The 23,622-nt window shown below is 33.5% G+C and overlaps 2 protein-coding genes across 5 annotated transcripts in view; one reads left to right on the top strand and one right to left on the bottom strand.

Annotated features, from left to right (window-relative positions):
* LOC125066091 (protein winged eye) overlaps window positions 1-8,175 on the top strand; it is a 101,813-nt gene extending 93,638 nt beyond the window's left edge. The window contains exons 9-14 of the mRNA XM_047674018.1: window positions 610-3,071; window positions 3,424-3,646; window positions 3,793-4,493; window positions 4,730-4,918; window positions 5,301-5,459; window positions 5,775-8,175. Of these exons, the coding sequence (XP_047529974.1) occupies window positions 610-3,071; window positions 3,424-3,646; window positions 3,793-4,493; window positions 4,730-4,918; window positions 5,301-5,459; window positions 5,775-6,002 (3,962 nt within the window). The 3' untranslated portion in view covers window positions 6,003-8,175. The remainder of the gene's footprint in view (window positions 1-609; window positions 3,072-3,423; window positions 3,647-3,792; window positions 4,494-4,729; window positions 4,919-5,300; window positions 5,460-5,774) is intronic.
* A 238-nt stretch (window positions 8,176-8,413) lies between these two features.
* LOC125065742 (senecionine N-oxygenase) lies at window positions 8,414-23,224 on the bottom strand. Of its 4 annotated transcripts, XM_047673536.1 has the most exons (9): window positions 23,080-23,221; window positions 19,229-19,424; window positions 16,850-16,988; window positions 16,415-16,598; window positions 15,925-16,200; window positions 15,285-15,448; window positions 14,172-14,315; window positions 8,655-8,895; window positions 8,414-8,623 (listed from the first exon to the last, which is right to left on the bottom strand). In XM_047673536.1, the coding sequence occupies exons 2-8, from the start codon at window positions 19,420-19,422 to the stop codon at window positions 8,704-8,706; spliced, it is 1,293 nt and encodes a 430-aa protein (XP_047529492.1). In that variant the 5' UTR covers window positions 19,423-19,424; window positions 23,080-23,221; the 3' UTR covers window positions 8,414-8,623; window positions 8,655-8,703. The 4 variants fall into 4 exon arrangements, with proteins under 4 accessions (XP_047529492.1, XP_047529489.1, XP_047529490.1 ...); XM_047673533.1 differs by having other exon boundaries at window positions 8,414-8,895; XM_047673534.1 differs by having other exon boundaries at window positions 8,414-8,895; window positions 23,076-23,215.
* Between the last annotated feature and the right edge of the window lie 398 nt (window positions 23,225-23,622).

The raw sequence follows: 23,622 nt of genomic DNA, 5'->3' as shown, positions 1-23,622 counted from the left end.
TCCTTTGAAGTTTCTTTTAAAATAATTGGTTGATAAGGATAGTTACGTTGTTAAATTATTTGTTCTGGCTAAGCAGTGCTTAAACATGATAATTTAGGTAGTATTTACTATGGGTGAGAGGTATATTATCAAGGAAGATTAATATTTAATTTTCCTGCAATACATTCTCAGCCACTCTTAGTCGTAATTATATAAATTATATTGTAGGAATTTATATCTAAAACTTGCAGAGCTATTTATTAATAAAGATTTAAAAAAACCGATGATTGAGCCGAGATGGCCCAGTGGTTAGAACGCGTGCATCTTTCGGGTTCAAACCCAGGCAGGCACCACTGAATTTTCATGTGCTTAATTTGTGTTTATAATTCATCTCGTGCTCGGCCGTGAAGGAAAACATCGTGAGGAAACCTGCATGTTTCTAATTTCAACGAAATTCTGCCACATGTGTATTCCGCCAACCCGCATTGGAGCAGCGTGGTGGAATATGCTCCTAACCTTCTCCTCAAAGGGAGAGGAGGTCTTTAGCCCAGCAGTGGGAAAATTTACAGGCTGCTAATGCTAATGCTATTTCAAAAAACTGTAAGACTTACAAATATTTTTTGTTTTCAGCGCAAGTGTCAATGGAGAGTATGATGGTGGGTGGTGTTGGAGGCGTGGGCGTGGGGTCGGTCGGTGGTGGCGTCTCGTCTGGCTTCCAGCTGGTTCGGGAGCCCACATCGGGTGCTCTCCTGCTGTTGCCAGCGCCGCCAGACCTTCCCCACGCGGTAGTCTGGGGTGGGGTTCCTTATCCGTCCGCTCCTCTGCTACTTCCACCGGCCCCTCACCCTTCACATCACCTCCAACTACTACCGGGAGATCTTCTTGCCTCTACCGCTACCCTTCAACATACGCACACCCATTCCACTCGACTCGTCACTCTCGCCCCGGCTCCGCCGCCTCAGCAACATCCTCAACACTCAGTTGATAAAAGGAAACCAATCATGCAACCTTTAATTACTCCACATCATACCTTAATAAAAATCGAACCCGAACCGCCTCAAGAGAAACCTCCTACATTTGCCCCCGAACCTGTCCAACAGCCAATGCTAACGACGCATTTGTACTATCAACCCGATTTTTCGGAACAAGCGTGTAGAAGTCAAGCGACCTCACCCGCGGCGCCACCCACGCCGCCTCCAGAAGCTCCAGAAGCCCCAGCACACAGAGATGCTTCAAATCAAACAGATCATATTGACGATGAAGATGAATCGCCAAATCATGCTGATGAAGACGAGCGAGAGGTGGCGTGCGTGGGCGTGGCTCATTTCCCTGAAGAGTCTAATGGAATGCATATGCAGTCTTTACCTCCGATTGATAGTGCAGAAGAATCATCTTCCGAAGGTCTTGCCGCTTCGAATGTAGTTGGTGCAGTAGAAAAAGCGATTGATGCAATTGAAAGAGACGAGTCAATAGACAATAACTCAAACAGTGGAGGCTCTCATGACTTAATTATAGACACAGCAAGGAGTTCGACCCCACTCCCTGCACCACCGCAACTACCAGCAAGACCACCAGTTGACGTGAGTGGGTTGGAGCTTTTATCAAATAGTATCGAACAGTTTGAACGAACTACCCCTGGATGTAATATGCCTAGCTTAGATTCTACACCTTTAACCGTAGACACGAGAACGTCGACGAAATTAAACATATTAATCAAAACATCTCCAAAATCTCCTCCCCGCACTGATGTAGAACCTCACCGAAGATTCGAGTTCCCAGTTTCAGAAACGAATACAGAACAAGGGAAACCCTCCTTTGACGGTCTAGGGTTATTATGTGCTTTAGCTGAGCAAAGGTTCATGGAAGAGGTCGAAGAAAGCCCTCAAACAAATTTACCTTCAACATCTCGACCGTTCATTAAAACAGAACCATTATTAAGTCCTACTGAAAAGGAAATAGAAAGAACAAATGACTCTAAGAAAGAAAAGCACAGGAATAGAGAAGACTCGAGTGAAGGTAGACGGAAAAGGAGTCGTGACAGAGAAGACAGATTACGTCATAAGTTAGAAAAGATGAGACGACATAAACGGGAACGGAAAGACGACGAAGGGGAGGAAGGAGGTGAATTAGAAGCTAGCTTACGTCGTGTAACAGCTTGTTCTTGCGGTTTGTCTAGCTGTTCACACTCGTCCACGGTGCCTTCGGCTCAAGCTCTTGTAAATGCTATCGAAAAAGACATGCGAGAACGTTTACAAGACTTGCAAAGGCAGTGTGATGAGAAACGAGCTCAGTTAAATGCTCTGACTCCACCTTTACCTGTTCTTTCAACTCCTCCTACGCCGAGCACTCCAGCTCTCTCACCAGACTCTGATAGAGGATCGTCAAAGAAGCGTAAGGTGGGACGACCAAGAAAAGTATCTAGCCCTGATTCTACTGAGACTATTGTAGCTAAAAAACCTAAGTCCAAGAGCAGTCTCGTTGGCTATTTATTAGCAAAAGGTAAATTGAAAGGCAATATTTTATATTCAAAAGGGGAACCCTCTAGAGAGGACATAAATAGGACAAGTAAAGTAAGACCTAAGTTGAAAGCGGAACCTATAGTGAAGATGTATTCAGAGGAGGAAGAACATGATTGGGGCCTTAATAGATCAGCTAGTTCCTCAATGGAGAGTCTTAATGAGGTTCGTCAGAAAAATCGAGAAAAAGTAGATCGGTTAGCGAGGAAGCATTCAAGAGACGATCTTTCGGAAATAGAATTAGCTATTCGACGTGCGAGCGCTTCAAGTGATAGCGATAAAGAAAAACGTCGTGCGAAAAAAAGGCGAAAGAGTTCAAAGTCTAAAGAAAGAACGGATGAGGAGACAAAAGTTACACCGGCCGAACCTGTCACACAGCCACAAGTGATATCAAGGTGTACTTTAACAGAGGATAAATTGGATTCGTCACCAAGAGTGCTGACAGCAAGAGGAGGATTGTTTTACGCTGGAAAACTGAGTGCCGTGCAAGCACCTGATGTCTACGCCATAACATTAGACGGCGAAAGGGGGAACAAACCACACATACTATCTAGAGAAGAAACTTTGAAAGATGCTGTAAGTAAAAATTATACTTATATTTGAAAACTATATTATTATGATATAAAATGTAGTGTTGATATTGATGTTCAACTTGTTAGGATAATACTAAGACATTTTTCTATAATCTGAAGTCCACATATTTAATATATGATAAACGTGATATGAAATATAACATTTAATAAACTAATTTCATTGTTTCCGAAGGCACAACATTTTCAGATTAATGCTACTCCAGAATTGGTAATTACAATTTTAAAAACTTTCATAAATATTGCTATTATTTTAAAGTTAACTTAATCTGTTACTTGACTTATTAAGAAAAAAAAAACATAAAAATAGTGAACTAATTCTATTTTACACTCTTCAGATACTCGAAGTGAGTCCAGCTTCAGTCACGGACTTACCGTCTGGAACACGAGTATGCGCGTACTGGTCCCAGCAGTACCGCTGTCTTTACCCAGGGACGGTGGCTGTGTCCTCGCCGGACCCACATGATGATAAGTTTGTGGCTGTGGAGTTCGATGATGGAGATTCAGGGAGGATAGCTATTGAAGATATCAGGTTCTTGGAGCCGAATTATCCTGTTGTTGGTAAGTATCTTTCAATCGAAAACTAATGTATTCGCTTTTCTGATTTATTATCATAAGAATATCTTAACCTTATGTATTCTTCTAAATTTATTTATATATTTATATACCTATATCTCTATAGTAACAATATAATTGTATAATTTCAGAGTATGAAAACACATTATTTACACTTGGTAAAAGAAGAAGAAACACTAGTATGACTGAGGAGAAGAAGTCTACCACATCTACTAGCACTGAGGTCAAAGTCGACCTACCACAACAGCAACCGTCCCCACCACAAGTTGAGAACGATGAAGAAGACAGACACAGGGACCGAAAGAAACTTAAAAAGCATCGCAAGGAGAAAATGAGAAGATTAACGAGCGAAGAGGATCCAACATCGATGGAATATGTCAAAAAGAAGAAGAAGAAGCATAAGTGTTGCGAAGAACATTGCAAACACAGGCGTCATCATAAGAAACATCACAGAAAACACAAGAAGAGACATCATTCTATATGCAAAGATCACTCAAGTTCATCAGGCGATGATCACAGACAGAAATCATCTTCTGATTACATAGATTCAAATAAATCTAACGAAGATTCAGTGGATTCAAACGATAGATTATCAACATTGATAGCAGTTGAGAAGTCTCCGGAAGAGAAAATGAAGACTGTTATTAAGAAAGCTGTGTTATCAAAGAAGAGTTTGGTTAAAAACGCTGTGTTAGATTTTAGTAATATAGGCAAGATTGCCTTGAAAAAAGACACCGAGGGAAAAGACAATTTAAAAGATAGTGGAATTGGATTGGAAGAAGAAGGGCCGTCTACTTCTGCTGCTGCCACAACTAGTGATGTAAATAAAAAGGTATTTCAATGCATTTTTTTTAATATAATGTGTAAATAATAAATGTATTTCATACTAATTATATATTTGAAGTATTGTATTTTATTAATCAACATATGGGAAAGTACTACCACATGCATAAAAATAAGGTTATATATTTTAAATAAATATAGACACCATCCAATATATCTTCATAATTTGAAGATTTACAAAATAACTATAAACCCCTTATAATCTTTTTCATCAAAAATTTTCAGAAGACGAAACGTCGAACAGTTTCTTCGACGTCCTCCGACGGTGGTGGTGGCGGTGTGAGCAAAATGGCAGCTTTCCTGCCTGGTGGTGCGCTATGGCGGTGGCATGGACCCGCCTACAGGCGCACCGCCAGACCGCGACATCGCAAGCTCTTCTACCGAGCCATACAGCGCGGGGAGGAGATTTTACATGTGAGTGGTTACTTCATTACTCTTAGCCGCTTATGTTATCCTGGTCAAAGCTAGATCAGATTCAAGGATGTTTATTGTTTATAATATATATATAACATTGTAATAATTGAAAATGGTTTGGGGTACATCCGATCGAATAGATATTTGATAAATATGATAATGTCGGACAGAGACATACATATTTGAGAGGTACCTATTGGTAAATGATATGAGTAAATCATGCACCGAAATGTTTGCTAAGCTCCCTTAACATTATTTTTATGTTACATATGAAAAATAAGAAGTTCGGATACTTATGAAAACGTCTCTAAATTCCATGCCCTAATTAATTAGTAGCAGTAGTAGACTGTTGGTTTGATATTCTCTGTATTGTGCATGGTAGGTGGGAGAGGCAGCCGTATTCCTGTCAACGGGTCGCGCCGACCGGCCTTACATCGGACGAATAGCGGCACTGTGGGAAGCTCGCGGTGCGATGGCCGTACGAGTCCACTGGTTCTACCATCCAGAGGAGACAGCAGGCTGTGAGCGGCTGCACTATCCGGTATGTATTTCTTTACTCTTTATTATTTCTTTATATGCATAATAAAAGTGAAACGCTGTTTTAGTCATGTTTTGTTTCTATGATTATTTTGTCTGCCTTATATGTATGAAGTAATCTGTTTTTTACAAGTAGAATAAATTTTTAATTTTAAATTTCGGACGTATAGCCGCGTGGTATATATGCTATGCTCTAGTATCACTTGGCTTTAACTTTTAATTAAGATTCATTATTATATGTTTTACCTCTAATTTGAGTATGCTCTTATCGAACAAGTCTACAGACTGTTACGTATTTTGATGAGATATTTGTTTTTAGGGTGGCCTCTTCGAATCTCCACACACGGACGAGAACGACGTACAAACTATATCACACAAATGCGAAGTGTTACCGCTAGAGCAGTACAAGGAACGCATGAGTGACGACCCCGTTAAATACAGTACCGTCTACGACAACAACGACGTGTATTACCTAGCCGGCCACTACGACCCCACGCAACAGAATCTACGAATGGAAACAGATATACCGTTCGCTAAGACCTCTTAAGAGGGTATGCTCGCCTAGTACTTTTGAACGAGTAACACGGGAACTATTCTTCCAGACAGAAAGAGACAATGGAAGTTAAAATCGTTGTAATTTTAATATATTATTTTCCAATTTTATTTATATCAGTTTTTAGTGTGTTACACAGTAAGAATTTTATTAATAATATCCATTATCATGTATTGAATCGATTTATAAACTTTAAAGTGATGGGTGTAAGTAATAAAAACAATAGCGATTTAATTAAATTAAACAGTTTATCAAAATCTCGATGTTAGAAGTACATACCAGTAGATTACTTTCCGATCCACGAGAATATCGGACGTAGCTTTGAGAATCACTTTATACAGGTCTTAAAGTACAATGTAGATTTTTGAGGCTCAATACATGTGACAATTTTTTCACGTTTAACGTCCCCCGAGACGGTCTTTGTAACGTACGTACGTGTTAAAGTTACCCCTTGTTACGTTTTAGCGTATCCGTTTTGGAATGTTATGTTTTTTCATCTCGATTATACGGGCCGAGTTGGTGAGGCGATGACAATAGTTGGGAGCGTTCGCGGTCGATTGAGAAGCGACTGATTCGGTGATGACATGTGATTTATTTTTATACACGTAACGCTATAATCTCAGTGTATAGGTAGTTGTATCATTAATGTATATTTTTTATTTTAGATTTTTGTTTTATTCGTATACTTTAGTAGTTCTTCGTAATATATATTATCTATAAAACGCAATACTACTTCTGCTAGTCCCTTATTTCGTTCAAAATTAACCAGTGATGATATTAGTCAAATATCAATTCCGTTGTTGATTTACGACGGAACGTAAAAAAAATGTATAAAACTTTCGGAACTGTTTGTTATATTATTGTTTCTTTATATTATTATTATTATTTTATATATTTTGATTGGTTGATAATATTATGTTACTTGATGACTTTATCTCGAAATGGTGCTAGATGCTTGATACTGTTCGTATAATTTTGATACTTTAAGATTGTACATAGATTTTGTAGAGGGAGGTGTTTCAGCTGTATAACGATTTTTATAAATTTATTTCGATGTCCGCTTACTCCGATGTTGCCATTTATTATTATTTACTATATTCATAATGTATATTTAATACGACGTTTTATTTCTACAGGGTATGATCGAAGCCCGCTTTTTATCCTTTTTATTCATATCGGATGTATATGGAGGGACTGAAAGACAGGGATATAGCTAGGTCGACCAAGGATAGGAAAGTAGATAGGTTTTGTATGAAGTGGCCAAACAGTTTATAGGAAAATGATGGAAAATTTTCAGCCGTATAAGTAGATACTCAGACCTTCATTATTAGCTAACGAGGTAGCAGTCCCGATTTTTTAAATTTTGTGTAATTTTTAATTATTCTTTTTATATTTAAGTGAAATAAAATTTATTGAAAATTAAATAGGTGTAGCGATAGATATTTGTTTTTTTTTTTTAACTAAATAAATTTTTTTAATAATATAAAATGCTTGACTATCGCTGTTTCTTGCGTAGATTTTCTTATATTTTCGGTTTTTAAACGTGAAAATAGGAATGATAATAATGCAATCATTGATTTTTCTTGAATAAAATTATTAGATTTATTTTTATTGATATAATGTGAAAAAATAATATTTTATTGCCGATTTAAAATCAATTAATTACTTACGCCGTAGTTCGTTATGATATAGGTTTACATTTAAGTTCATTAATAAGTTTTGTAGAATAAGGTTTTCTTTTTTTATTTTACAAATAAAATATATATTATTGGACTTTAATCTTTAAAAATTATATTGGAAACTTAAAAAAAAAAAGAAGAAAAACAAAATTTCGAATTTGGAATTATGAAAGAAAGTGGTATTTTTATATAACGAATTCATGATTTTTAATTTTAAAAGATGTATAAAATAAGTACAAATTCATTGACGATCGAGTCTTAACTCGGCCCACGAGTGTATACTAACATATTGATTTAATTCATCAAAATCGAAACGGCCTTCTCGTGTAGTGTACACTACGCCGTGAGACTGTTATGAATTTCCTGAATTATTCACAACCTTAGCGTGTATTGCGTGGAAAGCCATACAAATAATTATTAGATTTAAAGAGTAATAATATATCAGCATTGATAATATAAAGATTATAAATACGCTTAAATAAAATATTTTTGGCTGACGTTTGTCTTTTATTTCAATAAAATCGTATAAGACACACACACGAGTACATTTTTTTTTGTATAATTACCATACAAACATAATATAAATGTATTTTTATTCTATAATATAATTATACTATCGCTAACTTAACAATTATATAACTTAGTTTCTTTTTGTATTAATTTTTAACGCGGTTTGGTAACTTAAATTAAATATTGTTTAAACAGTATTCGACACACGGGAGACCCTTAATTAATTTAGTACAACACCTATTTAAGCCTTAACGTAACTTATATATCGCGCAATCTAAGTTTGCCGCTTTGAAATTAGTAACGATCAGTTAAAAAACAGAAGAGTGAGAATCTGTAAGAAACTAAAGGGGGGGGGGTTAGTCAGTTAATTTACAATATTGGATAATTTGTATCATTACTGTAATTCTCAGTTCGCACTCGTATACAATTATTTGAGTTGTCATATATTTTAAAGACAGGCAAACTTAGCTTACGCGTGTTATTAAACCTTATGTCTGCTTTCGAGGTCAACAGAGAATTTCCCGTTTACCATTACTTATAATTTCGTACGTGTCGTCATCTATAATCTTGTAGACGTCTTGTCGGTAGTTCTGTAGGTTGTGGAGGAAGCGCAGTGAACTCTCTTCCCTTATCTTCGTTATCACTGACGGTATGCTCTCCGTGCCGGCTTCTGTAGCGAGTGAAGCGTAGTACTTTTCCTGAAACAAATTAATTAAATTGTATAACATAAACTTATAACATCTAACAACTACCCTACAAACTAAATCACGTAATATGTCAAATAAATTATATTAAATCATTTATAAATGGAGCATTGGATCAGCGTGGTGGAATTTGCGCAAAACCTTCTCCCAGCAGTGGGAAATTTGCAGGCTGTTACTGTATTTATAAATATGACATTATTATTAACATAATGATTTGATGATGTCGTCCTGACGATTTCGGTTACGGCGGCTAATCTAAAGGTAGACCAGACAACTGCGCAAGATATATTACAGTGTGCAAGTGTGTGCACAAACACAGATGCACTGTTCCTTCACTCTCAACACGACCGGAAAGTCAGGCGCAAGACCAACGGCTTTATGTGAGGCTGCTACTGAGAATATTTTGATAGACAAACCCGTTAAATATTTTTCGGTCCGATCTGGGGTTTGAATCCAGAACCTCGGAATCTGTCTGATCCAGCCACTAGACCAACAAAGGTGTCAACTTAATAATATAGAATATAAATTAATATTTTCATTCCTACATCCTATCCTGTTGTATATTATCCATAGTCGGTAACTATGGACTTTGGTTAAAGCCGAAGAGTACCAATTTATTGGCGGTTTTTATCGTAGAACTATAATTCTGAACCGATGTTACATGTAGATTTATTAAGAAGCCTTCACGATGCAATCTATAAATGCCTACTTGAGTAATTATTCAAATTATATAAAATAAAGAGGATTCTTGATTGTAATTTATTAAATCGTTATGAATCAATTATAGGGAACGAGAAGTTTTGCGTGCGAACTGACTAGTATGTTTAAGTAGTCATTACACAGTCTCAATTATAATTTTTCTGTCAGTTTTGCCAGTAACATATACATATTTATTGACTTTGTGTTTAGTCCACTTTGTAAATTTGTATGTAAATACATCAAATTAAATTTTAAATAGTTTTGTGATTGTTCTTATAATATATTATTTTAATTTTTAATAACAATTAATTTTTATCTGATTATTTATTATTGTGTTGCTTAAGGTGATGGGTTTACAAAGAGTGAGCCTACTACTATTATGCCTTCAAAATTGAATTGAGCCTGAAATCTCGACCATACTGTGCAATCGTGTCTTTTCTATCGCACGTCACTTTGCTGAAAGTATCTGTGCATTCTCGGCATAATTAAAAAGCCACAATTAATATATATAATGGCCCGACTTGGGCTGTAAGCCCGGCTCTCGTAGCAACGAGACATTAACTAGAAAACAATTCACAATATTATTTCAAGCAAAGGTCAAGTAACTGGAATGACAATGAATGAATAATAAAAAAATAACAAGCCGATAAAGAAATAATTTATACATAGGAAATAAAGAGCGATCTATTTCCAAGTATCAATGCTTCTTAACAAGGCTTCTCATTAACGATAACCCGATACAGACATGTTCTGATAACTTAAGTACGACATACATATAAAGTCGAAATAATTTATGTATCATTGAATAATGCAATATTCAATGATACTTAAACAATAAGTAGTCTCGCGCATTGGGTGAAAGGATCAAGACGTGCTCAGCGTTGTTTATAACTTCAATCGATATCACGCGACTTCTATAATGTCATGTATTCCTAGTACTTCGGTAAATAAACTATTTTATATATAATATTAAACTTTTTGCACACCTTGTTTAATTTAATTATATTTTTTTTAAATAATTTATTTTTAATTAATCAAAATAAATTATTATATTTTTTTATTAATAAATGTTATTTGCTTTTCGTTGTTTTATTTTCCATAAAATATGTAATCGTTTTTTTATTTTTTTAATGGCTGCGGGCATATTTTTTATCATTGAATTACATTATTTTATGATTTCATTATTTTTTTATTTGAGCTGAGTTTTCTTATCCCGTATTTACTTATTTATCAAAGTTGTTTTAAAATTTAAGAACAATAATTAAAATGATCTGAAGTCTTTTAAGGCACATCGGCCTGGAATTACAACGCGGACTTTTTAAAAGGCGCAACATAGATAGATATTATCTGTTATTACAAAATCGGGATGAAATAAAAGTAATTGTAATTAAGTAGGAATATAAATTGGGCCACAATAATTTAATTATGTTATCAAGATACCTACCTATTCGTAATTTATAAAGCATTACTAAATTTCTCATGATTTAATTTCAAAGTAACAAAAATATAAGTACATAAACTGTTTATTTCTATACGCGGTGTCTACTTCATTGAACAGATAGTTTATTAATTTAGATTTATTCACTTACTGAGGTTAAATTATCGTTCGCATTTACAAGATATCTTAGTATACGTGAGGCACTAAGAGTAAAGAGCAAAAAAATACTAATTGTATTATATATTTTTAAGCTTATTTTAATGAAAAGCCGATATTTAACGATCCTTTGTGAGTGAATAAACCCATATATATATATACAATTCCTTCGTAAAATTGTGTCTCGATAATTTTTTTTTATTAATTGCAATACGTCACAGTATTGTCGTAAATGTTAACCCAAAATATGTACAGAGCCTTAATAGGGCATGCACCTACCGAAGTTTTTGCACTTTACTTAACATATCTTGTTACATGTTGTTGGGAAACAATAAAATTGACTCGAGTTTTGTTTCGTTATCAGAAACGACACGAAGAGCCAATAAAATATGTTATATTATTTTGGCAAGAAATTCTCAGTAACAATATGGAGTTGCGTCCTCAACAGAATTACAATTCCTTGTTCTGGGAATTATGTAGTCCCTATACCTATTCCTGCACTCGATCTCTCATAATCTTCATGAAAATGAGGAAAAAGATAATGCAAACGTGGGTTTGTTTCGTCTGAGAAATGCTGCTGTAGTATGGGAACGTTATCCAGTAAATAGATAGATGCTAGTGGGAATGAAGGAAATCTGCCTAGCTCGGGAATGAAGGAAATCTTTATGTAGATAGGTGCTACAAAATTGTATAATAATTCAGGCTCTAACTGACTGTAGAATATATGGAACCTTGTGTATTTAAGTAAGATTAAAAATAACTACTGAACAGAACACCAAAGTTGGTGCTAAATACATAATACTAAGCGAATTAATATAGGTACTGTTAGTGACTTGCGGCAAGTATGTACATTTGCGTGCAAAATCGAGGCTGATTTTGACGTGCTATGGCACGTGTGAGGTGATATGCTTAAAAATAGCATGATTATACTAGAAGTAGAAGTTTGTAATGGCACAAACGCGATGGATATTATATATTGCTAGTGAGTGATATTTCTGCTGCCAAAGTACCTTATTCCATATTCGAAACGAATAAATATTGACCAATACTAAGGCAGCAGAAAAATGTAAACGCCTTGCAATTGTTTGTCAAGAGTATTCTTTCCTCTAAAACCATGTCCAGTTTGGAACACGAAACGACACATTCCGCGTGTCAGATCTCCATTCGACACATGCGGGCTATCTCAATTTTACGTGTTTTAGCCACTGAGCCGTATCGGCTCTAGACAGCTCAGTAGAAAATATAAATATTTGAAAATATTTTAAAATTGCCGTAATGAACTAAATAAAATTAAGACAAATAAATCATTTTTTTATTAGCCGATAAAAATATTAATCGTATATTAAGAAATCTACAATTATTTATGTAATGTAACTGTTATTATCAATCTTTTAAGTAACCTTGTACATATGACCAAACATTTATATGTATAATTCACTTAAGCAAACAAAATTATTATCATCGATTAGTTTATAAATATCGTTTCTAAATCCTGCGATATTGTCAAGGAATTTTTGGCTGGAGTCGTTGTGCACGGCGGTGAAGACAGGCGGCAGAGGATCAGTGCCGCTTTCGAGAGCCAGTGAAACGTAATATTCTGCCTGGATGTTTAAATAACATGAAAATATGAGGCAATCGCATCGCATATTGTTTTGTAAAATTTTTTTGTTTTGTTAAATCCATCATAGCATATTCTATTATAAAGTCAGCCCTGGTCATTGGATTACATCAACTCACTTCAAGAATGGAGGACGTAGACTACTTGTATTTGAGGAAGCGACATTTTGTTTAATAATTCTATTTTTAAATTATCGTTTCCGTATTTGAATTGAATAGTTTCTCGTTATAAACATGTCAGTCGTTCATTGCGTAGATTTTGGCTTTTATTTTGTTACGAACGATATTCATCAATGGGGTGCCATTGTTACCAAGTTTTCTGGAACGGCATATTAAAATGATATATTTATTATTAATATCGTATTTTTAAACACATAATAACTTTATATTCAATGATAAATTTATTTTTATAACTGAGAAGTAATAAGGAAGTACGGTATTGATACGACGACAGTACTGATTAAGGATATAACACGAATGTTCCTTATAAAGCATCAAACGTCATATAGTGCCATTTGTTAATAATTCTATGTACATTTAACATAAGGCCACGACTTATTATAGCATATTATATTTAGCGACTGCATACATATCACAGGGTTATTGTTAAAGTGATATTAATGATTTTATTACGACTATTATTAAGTGAATATGTTTTTTTATAAGTTTATTTATTAAAATATTTATGTTTAAGAATATGCGGGTACTAGATATCATTAGTCGTGTAGAAATCTGCTTTTTGAAGTTAGGGTCCTAAATATTCTGGTGCAAACTATATAATGGAGTGCGGAGGTAAGGAAAAATATTTTATATATAATTGATATATTTGATATTTAAAGGAACGCAGTAATATCAGGTACACGAAAATGGAATTAAAGAGAAAACTTAGACATTCAAGTGACGCTAAGTTGAAATAAAATAAATAAACCCCAATTATTGTACATAATTATTAATTATATACAATTTCAGGCACAATCCTCTGGCTCCAGTAGCTCTATTCTGGCAACTTTTGAAATTGTATACAGTCGTTTTAGAAGACATTTATCCGGTTAAAGACCAGTTATGAGATACTTACAATCTTCTTCTTACCTCTGCACTCCTAATAATAAATAACTATAAACTGGATAAAAGCTCAGTTCACCTATTTAGAAAATGCACGTCATTATAGTTTTATTTATACGCTACGGCAAAATGATTTTCAAAATTATCAAAAAACATTTTACTGTCATGTAAGCTTTTTCCGTGTACACGATCTTAATGATTAGAGTCACCAGGAATTATTCACGCTAAACAAATTGGCGCTAATCGCGGTATGTCATCTATTTTGCAGGAGGACATCGGTATTGCAGCAATAAATTACCTGATCGGGTCCCATCATGTGCGCTTGTCGGCGCGTGTACCCACGTGAAGCTCGTTCAGACTTCTCTTGTTCCCAATGACGCGTCATCTCCTCTCGGGATGGCAGCTTGAATGTACCATTCATCGACCGCACGTAATACCGCACCTGGCGATCGTAACATTTTGAATTACAATTAAGATTACGATAATTAAGAAATATATACATTTTAAATTAATTTTTTTAAGTAATTCACATCATAACAAGTTTGACTGTGCCTGTAATTACACTGGTGGAGAAACAGAAGAAGCTAAGTAATTTGTTCTATGCATTGGAACTAAGTAGAGTTAATTCCAATGACATACCGTATTCGAATTGGTGGTTTTAATGTCCACCAGATTAATAAAGCTTTTGCAAGCAAATACAATATTTAGTATCAACTCGTTTTTAATCCGTTATCTATCGCTCAAATTTGATTACTAATTCTGGGATTATGCGCTATGTTCATTATTTTCATTGAAATAATTTCATAATTAGATCATTGAAAATTCGCCATAATTCCAAAAAATAATTTGGACTTTTCTGACACTATCTTATGTTTATTGTGTCGTTTTCATAGGCTGAATGGCAAATGGGCCTCCTGATGCTACTCACTACAGAAATTGAAAAGGTCAACCTTGAAACCAACCTTGGGAATTATGTTATTATCCACACAAGGGACTCTTAGTGCCTATAGATACACTAGCTTACTTACTCTTTAAACATTAAGACAAAAATACTATGCGGTATAACTTATGATGAGTGGGTGGTACCTACATTGACGAGCTTGTACAAATCCCTACCACCAAGTAAAATGACCAGTTCTTTTAGCTTGTTAAAGTAACCACACTTAAACAAATACAGAAAGGTTCTTTGTATATGACTAATACTTATTTAAAAAAAAACATTGGTGAAACATAAATAAGACTGTGTGATTGGCGATCGTTCATTCATTATTAAAAGCAAAATATAACACTTTTATCAAACATTAAAAATTATTTTCATATTGAATATAATAAAAAAAGAAAATACAATATCACGCAGTTTATTTGACTTACATTTAAACAGGTTAATCAATTTTAAAATTAATTATATTACCTGCAAATCAAACATTGAGAAGGCGCACACGTAGTAGGGGACACCGATGAAGCACATCGTGGGATGTTGTATATTGACGAGGTGCTTGTACAGCGGCTCGACGCAATTATCTTCTACTACGATGTTGCACGACTCGTGTAGGAACGGAAAGTTGTAGAGGTATCCTGGAAAAAGATAGCTTTCAAATCTTATGTGCTCCTGGTAGCTGAAGGTGATGGTGATCGATATATACTCGAACTTACTTTCTTATTCAACTTTCCTTGCTTAATATAATTTACAATGAACAAAAAAACAACGTACTATTTTTTTATATATGACGGCTCAGATTATTAAACAAAAGGCACATGGACCGCACGGAGCATTATAGTAAAGCGAATACAAAATCAAAACTGACTGATAAAAATACCGGGAATTCGCTTTAAGTTGATTTGGTATTCGCTTTTGTTGGTTTAATATAATATTCCACGGACTCTATCTGCCTTTTGTTTTCCACAATATGAGCTGCAAAGAAGCTGATATGTAAGTGTTTTTGTGTCTGTATGTAAAAATAAGTCATATAAATAATAAATCGCTTGGTTACTAGTATATTTATGAACATACAGATATATACCAATAATGCTACAATAAATATAATACTCACCAGTGCATAGAAAGACAACATCGATTTCCTCTTGACTTCCATCCTTGAAGTACGCAGTGCGTCCTTCAAGTTTCTCAACGTCTGGTTTCTGTGTGAGGTTACTTGGGAACACGGACCGCGGCTGCTCTTTGAGGTGATGGCTGAGGATCACTTTTTCCGTCATGCTCGTGATCTCCAGTGCGATGTCCATGCCGGATGGGCCGGCTCCGATTACCAGAACTTGCTTTCCTTTGAATATATCTGGCACTCTGTAGTCGTGACTGTGCATGACATCACCTGTTAACATTTTAATGTTTATTTATTGAAATAGTTTTGTTTGTATAAAATTAAAAACATGCTACAAATACAAAGACATTATTATTTATTTATTTTCCGTTTTGTCTCTTAAAGGGGTTTAGATCAGCTCAGCGCATCAGCTGTTTTGGTTTGACCTATAAAGTAGTAACATCTAAACTTTCGTAGTTGTAATATTCATTTTTACAAGATTTACCTTCAAATTCCTTAAGTCCTGGTATATTTGGTATGAAAGGCGTATTATAGTGTCCGTTGCACACGAACACGTAATCGTACTCTTTTGTTGTCGTCACACCAGTTATGAGATCCTTATACGTTACATCCCATAACTCCGCAGTGGCGCCTTGCTTTGGTATTATCAGCTGTACATGGTGTTTAAACTGCAATCAAAGATCATTTTTAAGCCAGTATTCAAGAAATGCTCAGCACATACATATATATTCACTTATAATCTTATGTTGTATGTTATTAAAATATGTTTTTGTTGCAACGAAAATATCGTAATGAAATTATATGCCGGCTTAAATTCTACCACTTGTGTATTGTAGTGGAGCAACTTGGCCCAGCAGTGGCTCATTTATATGTTGTTAATAATAAAAATACACGTTTTTAAAATAATAGAGATACTTACTTTAACGTGTTCCGATACACCGTGTTTTTCAGCGTAAAGTTGTAAAAATGCAAGCATATCCTTGGCCGGCAAATATGACCTCTCGCTTTCGGGGATGGGAAAATCTGGGAAACCCATTATTTCTTTGGGAAGATTTGTTCTGTAACAAAATAGTCGATGGATTGGGATGATATTGCATATTTCAGGTGCAAAGGATTAGTTAAGGAGATATCTTCTCGTTGGCGACAGAGCTTTATTTTTAATTCTCTAGTTTACTGTTCTAAAACAAGGCTTTCTTAACAATTAAAAAAATACCTATATTATTATTATACTTTGTAAGTTAAGTATTAATTAAATTAAATTAGTATATTTATAATATAAGGAGACCCAAATAAATGTTTTTCCCCTCCATTAAAAACAAAAAAATATATATTTGTAAGTAGGTACATCATAATAAATAGTCGTAGTAAGTACAAGGATCTCATAAATTCTTTAGTACAAAAAAGAGTTTCTAGAATGAAAATATATATCTAGTCAATAGACGTTCTTGCGCCACTGCCGCCCCGATACCCTGTGACCTGGCGCGGCAAAGCGTCAGGAAAACATCCGATAAAAAAACATGTTTGATCTGGTGTGTATTTTGGAGGCTGTTTGTTATAATGTGTCTTTATTAGATTTGAAATCAATAAATACATCAAAGGTTAGATTTTTAAATTGTCTGTCACAGTGTTTTTGTAATAAAACGAAACAATTGCATATTATATTTTTCAATTAAAAATTTTTGGAATGATAACTAAACTTTGTTTATTTTATAAATTACTTTTGATATGATAACGGAAATCTATACATATAATAAAATTGGAGTGTATTTTGTAATAGTAAAATATCCGCTTTTAACTAAATGCATATGTATGTATACACGCAACACATACCAAAATAACATTTTTAAAATTTTTTGTCTGTCCACTGGACCGATTTTGACAGGACTTTCACTGGCATATAGATGATGTAATAAGGAGTAACTTAGGCTACAACAATAAATTTAATAAACATGTATGGAAGTTCTTATTGACAACAATTCGATACAATTTGTAAGATTTTGTATCTATACACACGTTTCATAAAAACCAATGAGAAGTTAAAATGGTAAAACACTCAAGCTCATATACTCATTTTGTGTCAAAAATATCTAAAATAATATAAGGAGATATTATTTCATACACTTTTTGTAGTGTATATTATATACGACTTAAATTAATTTTCTTGCATTGTAACATTTTATTATCTTAAAAGTATTAGTGTGTAATTTTATGGCGACACCGGCCTACCCAGATAATGTTTTTAAAAATCTCTCTCAGATTGAGTTGTCTGGAAGAGACGGCTGATAGTCATAAGTCCGCCCATTGTACAACACATCAAATATTTTTTTATATATATTTATGTTTTTTTTTTTGTTTGTCGTAAGATTTTTTTAGTTTTATGTTTACAACAAACTATATTAACATTGACATAATAAGTCATTTATTAAATATATATTTAATTGTTTTTATTTAACGAGTACATTAATTACATAGGTTTATCTGAAATAAATATCTATATTTTATAATAAACATCTTTTTGCATTTTTATTATCCGTATAGCTAATATCAATTTTCTATTCCTTAATTTGGGCATTTGTTGTAAATATATATAATATACAAGAGGAATAAAATCAATACAAGAACATATGACGGAATGATTTATGAATACAATATTCTATTACATTGTAAAGTTGATTGTAGCGTCTTACCGTCGTATCTTTCTATATTTATGAGACGATCGAAGTGCAATTTCTATCGATGATATCATAAATTTCTTCGGAGCAAACGGGCGCAGTGGGTAAATGTTATATTATACCTTATATTTAGAGCAAGTCAGATAAACAACTAATAAAAAGAGACATACCCATTTGTACTAATAAACAGAGTCGTATTTAGCATTTGTATGAAAAATAATCCCAAGGAATAAAAAGTATATTATATAATGACTCTATTTTATTTTATTCTGAGAAAACTAAGCTTCAACAAAGTAAACAAAACCAAGAAACAAATTGTATAAATCATACCGTCCGAAATTGTATGATAAATGAACTTCAATTCGGTTGTCAGATTTGACACACATTTTTGATATTGTAAAAATTCACTTCGTAGATCTCATTAGTTAAATGTGTACGATCGACTTATGGTGCGCCATTATGAAAGTTATTATAGAGAATGTTGTATATCACATTCTGACACTCAAGCGCGTGTTCTGCGGCGAGATTTTTTTTCTTACAGAATACTCAACAGGTGAAATTAAGATAAAAGTGTAATATAGAGACATGAGCTTTTTCGAGTGCAGTGCCCTCAAACGATCACTCACCTGAGACTTTTATACATGCTGGTGTGTATTGGAAGACCAAAGTCATCATATCCCACGGTCTCTGTGTACACCCAAGTGCCGCCCAGCTGTGAGGACTGTTCCAGCACATCGACCTCTGTCACGCATGGCTCGATGAGGAGGTGGCGTGCAGCGCAAAGTCCAGCCGCACCAGCTCCGACTATACACACGCGCATCGCTGGAATATATATAACATTATTGTTTATGGTTCACGGCTTAAATGTAAATAACGTGACCGATATTTTATTGGTTATATAAAAATATGCTCATAAAACCTTCGCTCTGGTGTTATTGAGTTCCATTAAATAAAAGTTTTTCCAAAAAATACTCATAGTAGTACTCTAACACTATCTAAATAGGTAAATAGGTAAGGTAAGGTTATGAAATGTATATTTGATAGGTCGAAGGTCAAAGACTTACGAGACAGAAATTGCTTAGATTCGAATCGAATGTTTTTGTCTATGCCTCTCAGTAAATTAATACTGCCTTTATATGCCTTTATAAAGCGCAGAAGGAAGAAGTAAGCATATTTTTTAGAATTGATTGTCTACCCAAAGTTTGTTCGGAAGGGATCGCTGCTATGGCGATAAGGTCCCATCGTTGCAGCTAATGCAACTTTGTTGATTACGTAATTGATTATACCTATATACTCATTTTGTTAAGTGTAGTTCAGAAAAGTATAATTAAATATCGATATTACGATAAAAGCAACTGGCACACATGTGTAGTTTTTACTAATGTATAACACAAAACTAACTCTGTCTGTTTGTTGCTCTTACCCGATCGAACCACCGACACGAATTTTATGAAATTTGGTACGAAGTAAATTTGAACTCCAAGGAAGGACATAGCATTTTAAGCTTACCACCAGACAACCAACATCTAAAACATGAGCAAAGCCCCGTGCGACTATTAGTCTGATATAATTTGTATATATTTTACCCGCTGTCATCTAATCATGTCACTAAATACCGTAAACACCATCATCAAATATATTCGATTTAGAACTAGTATTAAAATCGCTTAAGCCCTTTAATTAAAATAAAGAAAAAGTTAACCAAGGGGAAAAGTTTACACACCCGTCAGGTCAATGACATTTGAAAAATAAAACAAAGATACCATTATTATAATCTAAATAAAATGAAATTAGAAGTCAACGTACTGATATTATCTCATTGTTTCATAGTCACGGGTCACTAATACATAATAATTAAATTATATATTTATGAAATTGTAAGTATTCATGTAATTGCTCGTAGTAAGATATGGATAGCGACAGTTATCTCAACCGTACAGCATTTATATATGTATATTAAAAAAAAATAGATTGATTTAAATTTGGATTTTTAATATAAATTCTTAATTATATAAATTATCTTATATATAATCTTTCTTAATATAAATTGAATTAATAAACACAAATAAAAATTCAGTAGCGCTTTATCGGGTTCGAACCCATACGTTTTCTCTGAGATGCACGCGTTCATCATTGGGCCATATCGGATCATAATTATAAGTATACATGCATTTTAATATCAGAAAAAAATGGAGATATTCTCTCCCTTATAAACACCTGTCAGCCTAAAGCTCCTAGCAAAGTATTTCGTAATATATATTTACCAAGATGATATTTTGGTGAATTATTCCTCGAAATACTTTAACTTTAAGAAAGTATGTTTGAGCCTCAAAGTAGTCACTAGATATTAAATGTTTCATTTACTATAAAATAATGTCATAGAGTACAATTCAAAGGTGTTCTTTTTGTATTGTATTTGTCCTACTCTTAGTGCGAGCCTTAAGTTTCTAAGTTTAATAGTCTATGTTGATTTTGTGTCTCTGTTACTGTCATATTTATAATTAAATAAAATTCTTGTTATTATAGGCTTTCATTAAAACTCGCTATCGTCTTTGAGTGAAATAAAACGAAAAATTGTCATTTTTCGTTTTATTCTTATTTGCGTACATCATAACATGACACTTTTGGAATGGTGTAAGGAACAAATTCTTCTCGTTTTATAATTATTAAAATAGTCCGACAACTTTCAATGTTAACATATTATACGTACATATAGCGTAGATGTACAAGAAACTAATAGTTATTTGTTTATGTGTACAAGTGAATAGCAAATATATCCGGATACGTCAAAGGTCAAGTAATTGTTCATAGATAACATCTAGGCAATAAATCCTGTATATAAATACCATATATGAGTCAGTAATTGAAATAAGATTGAAAGTTAAATAATTAACTAACCGCTCGTATCGACTTCGACTGTAATACAGATCCATGATATATATGATTTTTAGTTTGTGAAACTTTAACCGTTTACAATGGAGGCTCTCGAAAGGAATGTTTTTCCTCTTTTTTGTAACATTTTACATTGATACTCCGCTCCTATCAGTCTTAAAGCTTGTGTCTCCATCCTCGATAAATAAAAAATCGTAGGGCACGACGCACGAAAGACACACTGCGTATCCAATAACGTTTGACTAGCTGGACTTAAAAAAAAAAGCAATTTGACCCAGCAACTGTATCCACGATATCCGAAAATATTGCGATTGAATTGATATTTAGGATAGTTACTTCTTTCGTGACGTAAACGCTCATTGTGAAAGGGTTTATAGAAATTTCAACTTCAAGGGTTTCCCCCTTGAAGTTTAGTTGTGGGAGGAGTAGCTTTGTATGAATTTTAGCCATACGAAGAAGACAACTAGTAGAGGATAAACGTCAGCTGCTTAAGTTGAGGTGGTGAGTCTGATAGTAAGTAAAAATAAAAAATATATTGTATATGTATAAAAATACATATGTCTAAAAGTAGTTATATACTAATAAGTACGTATGAAGTTTAAATTACACTAATAATAACCCATCATCCTACCATCTATCATGATCACGACAACTAAAGCGTTTAAATTATTTCTTTACGAGAAATAAATTAATTTGGATCTATATTGAGATCTACTTAACGGAGTAAACTATCAATTAAACAAAAATGCAACGCTTACTTTTCGTACCATTTGTTAATAACGACGCTTGAAGGTGTTTGATTTTGTAAATCAAGTCTCACTTAACCAGAAATTTGGAAATTAAAAAGCGCAATAACGCTGCCAATACATAGCCAGTTTATCTGTTTAGACATTGTAATGTTATGGAGCAGTAAACACACATACATACATGAACATGAACCCTAAAAACATTACACTTTTTTTGGGAAGCCGTGTAGAAAATAAATAAAATAAATTTCGTTCCTATAAATAAAAACATTGTATGCAATAATTAACTTTTATTAGCTTGCATTTTAAATTTAATATGAGAATGTATCTTAAAAGATATATTATATATTAAGGATTTTATTTTTTTAAAAGATATATTATATATTTTTTAAATATGTTTAATTTTATAGTTTTTTATTGTAAACACGATTTATGTTAAAATATTGATAATTGCAATAAGACGTAAAGTTTATAATCTGTGCACACGGAGGTCGTTAACTCCGTGCAATAGATCACGGAGATTGCGTGATCATAATCTTAGCCGTCGAACGATAGAACTTAAAAAAAAAACAATACTTCGTGTTAGGTGTATGTCATGAAATCAAATTAAAAAAATAATAATTCTGTTTTTACTTTTTAATCTTATTTGCTTTTATGGAACCAGTAATTATTATAATATTAGTAATAAATTATTATATAAATTGTAAGTGAACTGATTCTATTGATAATAATTCATTATTGTCAATAATTGAAGAACACACTTTAATATACCTTTTTCAAAAGATTTATCACAGAGCGTAATTAAAAAAAAAATTACATAAAAAATAAATAAAACTTACTTGATTTAATTGATCCGATAAAATAAAAAAAAAACCACTGCACTGCACTTTATTGTTTTATTACTAGGGAATAGGGCACCAGTAGGAACTAGGAAGTGAACTCGTTTTGTTGACGTTGTGACGTTCTGGCGGTAAATGATCGGTCGGGGTGCGCTCTCGGTAATTTATGTTCGCCGTGCTACGTCGAATAAGAATGCTTTTACAATCAAAACAAAAAATATAATTCAATCGGAGTTGCTCAAGCATAGTCGTCATAGTTTTAGGGCGGATCTAATCAATTAGATCCGCCCTAAAACTATGACGACTAGACTAACTTACACTACACTTATTTATTTTTATGTATATAACTTAAATCTCAAATGCATTGAAAATATATTTATTTTCCTTGAATAATAAAGCTTACTAAGTTCATTGATGCAGTAAACCTTCTTCAAGGGTAGAATATATTGATAAATAAATAATCGTGTTTATTGCCTCTTAATTGGCTTATATATTATATTAAGAAATTGATTTACTTATTTATTTTGACGCGTCCGATATTCA

Source organism: Vanessa atalanta, chromosome 8 (genome assembly GCF_905147765.1).
Source record: "Vanessa atalanta chromosome 8, ilVanAtal1.2, whole genome shotgun sequence".
Lineage (NCBI taxonomy): Eukaryota > Metazoa > Arthropoda > Insecta > Lepidoptera > Nymphalidae > Vanessa > Vanessa atalanta.
The sequence above is the reverse complement of the archived record's forward strand: the minus strand, read 5'-3'. Positions and strand labels throughout refer to the sequence as shown.